This window comes from Nelumbo lutea, chromosome 4 (genome assembly GCF_056320005.1).
Source record: "Nelumbo lutea isolate HS-2025 chromosome 4, American lotus-T2T, whole genome shotgun sequence".
Classification (NCBI taxonomy): Eukaryota; Viridiplantae; Streptophyta; class Magnoliopsida; order Proteales; family Nelumbonaceae; genus Nelumbo; species Nelumbo lutea.
Window position 1 is genome coordinate 96565198 of NC_142687.1, and position 10189 is coordinate 96575386.

Sequence of the window (10189 nt, forward strand, 5' to 3'; positions counted from 1 at the left end):
ATTACCCTTGTGCTTGTCAATTCGGCCGTCGTCCTTTCTGTTGAGACAGAACCGTCACTGCCTAACCGTCATCTAACTGGAGATGGCGGTGTCAGTGGCGGTGGCAGGTGGCTGTTTAGGGTGCTGCCGCCAAACGTCAGATCCCAAGTCAGTCAGGCGCGACGCCCTTGGGCACGAACTTCCTTAGTGTCAGGCGTGGTACGACTTGTTTGGTTTTGGTGCCAAGTGAAAGTGCTGAGCGAGGCGGTCTTGAGCTCGAAGGTATCTATAGGGCAGGTCAGTTCGGCGAAGTGTATCCCGAGCTGTTACAAGGGTCAGTTCGGCGAAGTGTATCCCGAGCTGTTACAAGGTGGGTCAGTTCGGCGAAGTGTGTCCCGAGCTGTTACAAGGTGGGTCAGTTCGGCGAAGTGTGTCCCGAGCTGTTACAAGGTGGGTCAGTTCGGCGAAGTGTATCCCGAGCTGTTACAAGGGTCAGTTCGGCGAAGTATATCCTGAGCTGTTACAAGGTGGGTCAGTTCGGGCCCCCGGTAGGGAGCTTAGTCCGCTAGTGTCCCCTTTTTCCCGCATAGGCTTGGCCCCTTTTGCCGAGCTGTTGTTTCTGGAGGTCGGGCCAAATCTTCCTTCATCAACAAGTAACTAAGTTCAGCCACTTCAGGCGTTGTCAAACAGCCAAGTTCAGCCTTGCGATAACAGTATATCCTTGTGCTTTGTCCAAATATAGCCCCAACCCGTTATAAAATGACGAAAAACTCCTTATAGTTTGTCCATATCCATTTATGTCATGTCAATTCTTTCCTTTTAAAAGTTTGCAGGAGCGTACTCTCTCCTGTTTAATTTAGAAAAGGACAAAGTTGTCCCTTTAGTAAAAAACGATAAAACTGACAAGGACGAAACCGCCATTTCGTAGAAAGAGGGGCCCGAAATCTCATCTGTATCCCCGGCAATATTTCTTCTCCTGAAACATGGCTTCCTTCATGCATCCCAGACAAATGAGTTCCTAGTATTCGGGAAAAAGACGGTATCGTCCCTCACGGATTTGAATTTTAAATAGAGACCATATACGGCATAGGATTATCTAAAATATGAAAGGGTAAATCCGTCAATAAGATTCAAGAGACGTTATTTTAAGCCGTTCGGACCCCAATATCCCCGTGGCCCCCATTAATTCAAAATTTTCGGATTGTCCTCTGACATAACATCGAGCGCTTGTATACTCTCTCTCTCCCTCTCTCTCTCTCTCTCTGTGTCTTGGGTTCTCTCTTCTTCCCCTCTGTCTCTATTTCTACTCACCTTCAATGTCGCTTTGTGTTCAACGAAATCCGCGCCGTTTACTGCTAGAAATTCTCCCTCGTATTTTCCAGATTTAGGGTTTAATCGGATTTATTATCAGAGAGCTTCAGCCTCTCTGACCCACGAGATATATATTATACAGAGAAGACATCCAGAAATCAATGGCGATGTCCTCTGATTTCTTCGCCTGAGAGAGGGTATGCGGACCGGTTCCGCATTGGAAGGCGGGATGGACGAAGAAATGGAGGATACCGTTCAATATCTGGATTTGCAAATCGATCCTGATTACGAGTTCGATGCTTCTCAGTACTTTGATTTTAGTAGGAAAGAGTCGCTTGAGGAAACTCAGCAAGCGGAGCGCTGGTTTGAAACCGCTGCAAGCAATGCACCATCTCGTAATATTTTCTCCAATCTTTATGTCCAAAACTGGTTCTTTTCCTTCTTGCATTGCATTTTTCCCCTTTAATGTCCCCTTTTCCGTTGTCCGAATGTTTTGGCTGTTTTGAGCTACATTTAACTGAGTTTTGATGTGAAAATGTGGTTTCTTTTCTTCTTAAGCGTTTCTTCCGCCACTGTTCGAATATTTTGAGCAGTTTGTGTTTCTTTTAGCTAATATCTAAGGTGTATAAGTTGCTTTTCACGGTTTTTCTTTTCTCATTCATATTTGAAAATGCAGATAGTTTCTGCCTGACCAAGGAAAACTGTGGGTTCTTCTTTAGTCCTAGAACGTTGCCTTCTTCTACGTATTTGCTCTTTATTGGTCTTGCATAGCTTCTTGAATATAAATTTTGATCTCTTTGGGAATCTCATTTTCTTTTGATTTAATTTCTCAATCAAGACTCTCTCTTAAATGCTAGTTTAGGGCCCTTTAGTTTAGTTTGTCTGATCCTAAAGTTGCATCTTGATTTTCAACTCCATATGCCAGTATGCAGTGGACAATGGCTCATCAACCACACACCATAGTATGCTAGACCCATCTCTTGTATACTTTCTGGGTTCACTGATTTGAATTTTAGAACACAGAAAAATGACCTAAGCCCTTCCTCTCTCTCTCTCTCTCTCTCTCTCTCTCATACACACACACACACACACACAAGAACACAGAGTAGCAGGCTAAGTCCAATTGGTGAATTGGGCATTCATACTATTTTTTCATTCTTGAGAAATATTTTCTAAGTTACGTTCAAGGCTTCAACATTTATCTTGTCAGCTCTTACTGTTTTCTCTTTTTGAGGCTCAGATTTTCACCTTCTATTCTGGGGTTCATCTAATCCGGTTAAAACTGTTGTGGATTGTTAATTTTCTTTTTCTTTTTTTTTTGCTTTGTGTTATTATGATAAACAATCTTTCTATTCTGGTAATGTGTTCACATTGTATCTTTTGTTTTTCTTCCTTTTTTATTTTCTGATTTCAGCTTTCGTAGCAAAGCTCACTTTGACAGAAGACATACTTTTAGAGAATATGGACTCTCCAAAATATAAAATCGTGGGAAATACATATTCTGTCTGTAGTGGCTCAGATATTGGCACAGACTCAGAATTTTCTGCAAGTAATGAAGATGATAGAGGTATTGTTATTATTAGTATCATTAACATCTTTGACTATTATGACTTCAATCCATACACCTTTTAGTGAACACTTGTAGAAATTGTTTCATTTCAGTATCTTGAAGAGCCATATTATTCTCTATTGTAATATTGTGTTTGCAAGCTATTATATGTGCTCTATCGTGATCATTGAAAATTTATATAACAATTATGAATAACTCCATACTCTTGCCATCCTCTTCTTTTTTGAAATAATGAATGGAAGTTTCCAAAGTGATAAAAGTTTGAGGGGGGAGACCATAACTGGTCTTCCTTAGCCCCTCCCCCAGAAAAATGTGAAAAGGGGAAAAGGGGGGGGGGGGGGGGGAAAGAAGAAAATAGTTTACATTGGCTTCTAGGGAGAGTACATGGATTACGTCCATCATCATGGTATACCTACCTATAGAGGGATCATCTTATAAGGGACAGAGTTTCTTCTCCGAAAAACAGAAGCTTCTCTGGAGACTTGGAAAGAATATAGGTTTAAGGAATTTGGCTAAAGGTCTAATAGAAAACTTGATTTTGCATAACTTAACCTATATTTTCTCCTAGTAGTTAACTAATTCTAGTAAACTTAATTGCCCAGAATTCTTGTATTAGTCTGATCTTGACCAATTTACAAATATGTTAATCCTTTTCAATAAAAAACTATCAGATTAATGATTTTGGAAGTTTGTAAACCCCAAAAAAGCTGCATAATATCATATATAATATACCTTGGAAAAAGAAATTATACATAATACCAAAATCTTAAAATTGAAGATCCTGAACCTGTATTCTGCAAAATTGTTGGTGGAAAATGATGCTGATATTGTGATGACAGCATTGATATGCCCAGGTCATGTTCAGTCACTGATTACTCCATTTTCCTATTGTCTTCTTTGGTATTCTCACCAATATAGAATGGAAATGACATAGTAGTTGGAATTCAATGTTTGCCCAGGATTTGGCTCAAAAAAGTGAAAAATCAGATATGAGACACATATTTGGACAAGTTCCTATATATTAATAATTTAAAATATTGTGAAATTTAACACCATATTATCTATATGAGCAAAGGGCATATATTCAACTGAAAGCTTCCTTTATGTTGATCATATGCAAGAAGGCATTAATCAGTCTCTTTCTTTGGCATTTTTGGTATTGTATAAACTTGTATAACTCATTGCTTAAGCTTTGGAAGGTGTAGACTGGATGTGGTCCTAAGCTTTGTATTTCTTTTTTTTTTTTTTGAAAAACAGAGAAGAATTTCAAACGTTACTTTTCATTTCCTTGTTTGGATACACTGTTTCAAGGTAACATGGCTATTGGGTTTTCATGCATATGAAGGTGCAGACAGCCATGAAAACCATGCTTGGTGAAAATCCTGAACAGGAGTAAAGCTCAACAAACACAAACCTTTAACCTATCTTATAAGATGCTTAAGCTTAAGAACAGCTGTTCCCAACTGGGAACAATTTGAAAGCTAAGCTTCTTACTACTACATGATTACAAATTGTCACAGGCAATGTATTGAAAGCTTTGTACCACAATCTACCTATTTTTGATACCTAATGATGCTGCAGGCTCTTAGAAGATTATGTGTTTAGGTTGGTCTTGTTGCTGATTTACATTGATATCTGGAAAGCAGTAATTTATGTTGTTTTCATGAATGCTTATTTGTATAGGTTGATTGTTCAATTGTTTTTACCATGATGAAGTCTGTAAAGTGGGAGGAATAGAAAGTGCATTTTAGGTTCATAGCCACTCTAAGAGTTTCTGAGATTTTATTGGTACTGATGTGTTTCCCTTTCTCCTCTAACTAAGATAGTAAGGGCTTACCCTGCCTAGGTTGGTTGAATTCAAATCCGCAGACAGCTCATGTGCATCTGTTTTTTCTGCATGCTTTGTACTACCGATACTTCTGAAGGGTTGACACAACAGGGGTTGTTTTTAAAGAGAATCTGTCTTTATACAATCCCAAAACCCAAAATTGCTTTCTGATGATCTTATATCTGTATGTTTATGAAGGCATTGATAGAGAATCCTTATTCAGCTTACCTAATGAGAAATTACACAATGCTCAAGATGAAGAAGGGTTAACCACAGGTTGCTTCTCTTTCCCTATCTCACTGACATCCTTGATTTGATGGGATTGCTCTTGAGTAGGAATCTCACATAATATCAGAGTCTAGGTTTTTCAGCTCTATCATCCATTTCTAAAGTTGTTAGTTTCTAGTTTCCTTGTACAATTTTTACCTTTCGTAGAAAGTCACTTGAGCTGCATTCAGAGCATTATCATCAGTTTAACTAACTTTTCATGCTCTTTTTTCTCTTCATGTAGAGACGTAAATTCATGTTGCTGTTGGTCCATGTTCTTTTTTTACTTTGTAGGAGTGACACTTTATGATCACATGGCCCAAGAAAGTACAAAAGCTAAAACAAAGCCTGCTAGCAAGGCTGCCGTCCCTAGGTCCTCAACTTTGATGAAACCTACAGCAAGTCATCTGGCCAAGCAAAATCAACCACGAGAAGTCGGTGGTAACCGATTTTTACAAAGGTTTCAATTTGTTTTTAATTTTCATTGAATGCATCATTATTAGCAATAGCACATATATTAACATTTAAACATCTAGACCACCTGCCTTTTGTCATTGTATTTCTTTCTCTGCAATAATTGGTTAGAGTCTTGCATAATACGAAGGAAAGGTCTTTATGTTTTTGGGTCTACTCATTATTTTGGCTTTTTTTTTTGAAGTGCTGGAATGTTTGTTTTCAGATCCAAAATTTCCTGCCTCAGAATTTTTTCCACCTTCTTAATTGCTTCACCCATTTTTCTTTCTTTTTCCTTTCAATTGTTAGGTCTTGGAAATCATGGGTTAAACACAATGAGAAAATCTCAGAGACTGGGATTGAAAGTCAAGCCGCAAAAAGACAAAAGCTTGAGGCTGGTTGCTTACGTAAGGTGTGCTAGATTCCACAGATTCACTTCTATTTTGTTATGGCTATTGTTTTTCCCTTTTTTCTTAGGCCTTGAATTCTTATATATGGATTGGCTCATTGTTTAGACGATCACTTACCGGTTACTATACTGACACAAGCATAGACATCAATGTACAGTAGCTCAAAGCCCCATATTCCTGAACTCTTCCATATAAAGGAAAAGGATACTAAACCGGAAATGATAAGCATAAAAAGTAGATTCATAACTGGGTTGCCATAGAAGCAATGATGAAGTCATTTTGTGGTTTCAAAATGTCATTTTTTATCTTTACTAACATTAAAAGAGTAAACGGCAACTACATTGTAGCAAAGGAACTTGTTTTTGTACATCCCAAGGAAAAATAACATGATTTTATGGGACATGGTTTCCAGGTTCCAGCACAATGTAAGTTAAGTCAGCATATGATTATATGTTGCAAGGATTGAAGCTTTAGATTTATGTTTTGATATATTGGTGTTAAGTTTCAGATGCTTACGTCTTTTAGACATTGCTTATTCTCTAATTTACAGTATTTGAAAGTTGAATATTCTATCATCTGACAAACAGTTTTTTGTATTAATTTCTGTAACATTTAACTGCTTCTTTGATCTGTTTATGCTTTTAAGGTTTGTCTTGTTTTCATGTTTTTTGAGTGAAACTTGCTTACTATCTACTTTATGTTATTTTCTTCTAGTATGTGTTCCATTTGTTATCTAAGTGAGATGGGTTGGTAGTTTACAGTGGGGGCATGTGTTAGAATTGAATAGTTTGATAGTTCTTTTGCAGAAAAGACTCTAAGTAGGTATTTGTTCTGCAAAGCAGGTAAGCGAAATAAAACAACAAGTTAATCTGATGCACAAGGTATCTAAAAAGGTGAGCCATCTGTCTCTAGAAACGGGATATTTTATAAATGTTCATCTATTGCTATTTTTTCTACAGCTTGTCCTTCAGCATTTCTTTTTCTGTATATTGTTGCTATTTGAATTAGTAGTTTCTATTTTTATCAGTTTATGGATTTTCATGCATGATTGACCTGTTGGTGGTAATTTGATGCATGGTAAACTAAAGGTCACTATTCCACGAGAGCCAGAGCTCAAAACAGCTCACAGGGCACAAAGGATAAGGTATGCTTGTTTCTTGTCAGCTTAGCATTGGGTTTTTTTTATTGCTTTGGCCTATAAGCATGATTTTTTCTAACAAATGCTTGATTGAAACATGCATTTCAGGCCCAAAAGCAATATAGTATCAGGGGAAAGTGTAAAGCCAATGGGACATACATTTAAAGCACGTCCCTTGAACAAAAAGGTTGGTGCTTATGGTTCACAAGAATTTGATGTCCTTGAAAGATTGTGGGCTTTCACTATTTTCCTCCTTCTTCAATACATGCAAATATATTGTCTTGCAGATTCTCGAGGCTCCATCGTTGCTACGCCCTCAAAAGAGCACACCACGATTGCCAGAGTTTCAAGTAATTAAGATACATAATTAACATTTGTTTTCATTGCTTCTCTATTTCATATTTTCAATATTATATTGTTGTATCAGGGATACAGCTAATCCCAGAATAACTAATCTATTAAATCATTTTCACATTCCTTCTTAGGAGTTTCATTTAAAGACATCCGAAAGGGCTGCTGCATCCTCACTTTCTAAAAACAAATCGGTTAAGGTGGGATACTAACTCTTAAGCTTTATCCTATCAATAATGTAAAGAATATTTTTATGTCATTGTTGAACACTGATAGTTCTTCACTAAGTTAGGATCCTTAATAGATAAATAAAGTAATGGTCAATTTGCAGCAATTTAATGCCTTATTTTCCAACCCCTATAAGGCTATAATTGTCTGTTCTGATTTTGGAAGCTACTGCTTTTGTCATTATAGGTGGTCTACAAACCTAGCACTTGTTCCATCATGCATAATGACACCGTTAACTCTAATAGGTAAGGAAATCCCATCCTTTGTCTTTCTCCACCCCATAGTTAAAATAGTGACACAGTTGTATTTTGTCCCGCACCTGCCCTTAGTGATAGGACATTATTGTTTTTGGATATAACTTCTATTTGTTTGTGTATTGGATTATTTACTAAAGTCAGTAATAATGCACCTGTTTTTTTGGTGTGGGCATTGTTGTTTTGGATATAACTTCTATTTGTTTGTGTAATGGATTATTTACTTCAGTCAGTAATAATACACCTGTTCTTTTGGTGTGCCCAGACCGATGCCTATGGGTTTCACAGATAAGGAAAATGAATTGAAGCCCAAATTTAAAGCTCGCCCTCTTAATAAGAAGGTTGGATAATACATACTGCCTGAATCTTGTTTTTAGATTTATAAAACTTGTGGTTATCAATGTGGATGTTGTTTTATTTGAATACAGATATTTTCAAGTAAAGGAGATATTGGTGTCTTTCGGAATACTAAAAAGGAGCCTACGGTACCCATGGTAATCAAATGGATGCGCATATCTGATGCCTACTATGGTACTTAATATTAATTGGAATATTGCGAGACGTTTTTGTTCATAATATGTTTTACTTCTCTGCAGGAATTCAAATTTTCGACTGCCAACAGGCTTCAGCATCATCCCCCGATTGAACTATTCAGCAAGGTAAAATTTAAACTTACAAAACCGGATCTGCTGTGATCATCTTTTTTATTTTCCCACTCCTGGATCTCTCATTCTCTCTCTGGCAAGCTCCCATATATTTCTCAAGTATTATAAATTGACTTTGTAATTTATTTATCTTGATTTCTTTTTTCTCATGAATTGTAGCTGTCCTTGGCATCTGAGCTGCAGCAGAATACTGTACCACAGCAGAAATTCCCTCAGAATACTTCTATATCTACCAAGGTTTTCTTTGTGCTTGTTAATAACTTTTGGAAAGTATTGCAACTTCCGGATTTCATTAAGTGCATAGTCACCCTGAATTTTCATATTTTTTGCCATATTGACATTTTCCTCTTATTTGACTTAAGGGCTTGAAAGAGAATATAGTGGGCCCTTCCCAAACAGAACATGGGGTAAGCTAGTATGAAAGTTTCTATCAGTTTCCAATGGATATCATTTTCTAGTCTTCTAGGTTTCTTAAAACAAGATTTCCTTATAAGCAATTATTCTTTCCTGTCTACCTGCTTTCTTTATTTCTTGTCAGCTAATTTCTTCAATCTCAAAAAATCCAACTTCTAGGTGTCACATACTAGCAAAGAGAAATTACAACAGCTTGTGGGGAAGCAGCAGATTCAGTGTGGGACTGGTGGGCGGATATCTGAAACTGGGCATCGAGCCAACACTAGCAGGTACACAACACAATCTGTCAGTACACAACACAACCTGTCAGTATAGAGTATAGATCTATTTTTCTTTTTTCCTTCCATATTGCATTTTATGTCATCAAATCTCTTAAAAATTAAAATTCATTTTGATTAAAGAAACATTATTCTAGTTTGTTAGTTGTTACTTATATTGAATGAATCCATGCTAATAGGTAAATTGCACCAGAAAATTCAGACATGATTTTATATGTACACTGTGGCAACCATGCCAAAGTTTTCATGTGTATCCCAACAGCAGGAAAGCTAAACTAGGATTTCTCTTTTGCCAGTAATACAGAGACATCCCACATGATAAATGTTATTAAATATTCAGAATCAGACCTTGACCTTGAAATTATTACAGGAGCTTGAGCATCCGTTAAGAGAAAAGGAGGCATCAATGAGGCTGGGTTTTGGAGTTCTATCAATGAAACGAGGGAAATGGAGAATTTTGTTTAAGCTGGGTCTTGCATGAGCTTTTGTTCTCCTGGTTTCCAGCATACTGGCGCAGGATCTCTCTTGGTTGCTTCTTTCCTTCCTTTTTTTTTTTTCTCTATATCAATTGTATCAAGGGTAAATGCAAAGATGCATTGTTCATTCAGAAATCAATAAAACGAAAAAAAAAAGCCAGAGTTGTACAGTTGCAACGGCCTTAAATTTTTAAATTGCATTATTTTTTTCCTTCTCTATTGCCATCTAGCAGTGTAAATTGCCAGCTAAGGCACCACATGTAATGATAACCCTTGATGTAAAGAACGTTTTTATAATTATCAGTGTAAATTCCTTAGCTTTCATGTTCAGGTGAATATTAACTTGTTTTTAGAAGAGCCCTTGATTTAAGATTATGGCTTTTATTGACAAAAATTAAAATTAATTATATCAAGATGTTAGGCATGAAGGTTATAACTGTCTCTTTCGCTCTCGCTCTCGCTCTCTTTTGCTCTCTCACTCTCTCTTCTCTCTCTCTCTCTCTCTCTCTCTCTCTCTCTCTCCTATCTTCTCGCCATCGCCATCGCCGTTGCAAGTTGCAGCGGTGG

At 37.1% G+C, this 10189-nt stretch overlaps 1 protein-coding gene across 2 annotated transcripts; it reads left to right on the forward strand.

Moving 5' to 3' along the window:
- Positions 1–1151: 1151 nt before the first annotated feature.
- LOC148862025 (protein TPX2-like) lies at positions 1152–9958 on the forward strand. 2 transcript variants are annotated; one of them, XM_088986137.1, is made up of 18 exons: positions 1152–1685; positions 2705–2857; positions 4887–4964; positions 5250–5415; positions 5718–5820; positions 6661–6711; positions 6907–6962; positions 7065–7143; positions 7244–7306; positions 7442–7507; positions 7722–7780; positions 8055–8130; positions 8218–8283; positions 8386–8448; positions 8614–8691; positions 8817–8861; positions 9028–9137; positions 9517–9958. In XM_088986137.1, exons 1-18 carry the CDS (start codon positions 1490–1492, stop codon positions 9533–9535), a joined length of 1527 nt encoding a protein of 508 aa, XP_088842263.1. In that variant the 5' UTR covers positions 1152–1489; the 3' UTR covers positions 9536–9958. The 2 variants fall into 2 exon arrangements, with proteins under 2 accessions (XP_088842263.1, XP_088842264.1); XM_088986138.1 differs by lacking the exon at positions 4887–4964.
- The last annotated feature ends 231 nt before the right edge of the window (positions 9959–10189 follow it).

Bases quoted from the DNA above. Each gene is read 5' to 3' on its own strand.
- LOC148862025 (XM_088986137.1), top strand. From the start codon at position 1,490: ATGCGGACCGGTTCCGCATTGGAAGGCGGGATGGACGAAGAAATGGAG. The intron at 2,858-4,886 runs GTATTGTTATTA...ATGTTTATGAAG, and splicing joins AAGTAATGAAGATGATAGAG to GCATTGATAGAGAATCCTTA. The intron at 8,131-8,217 runs GTTGGATAATAC...ATTTGAATACAG, and splicing joins CTCGCCCTCTTAATAAGAAG to ATATTTTCAAGTAAAGGAGA.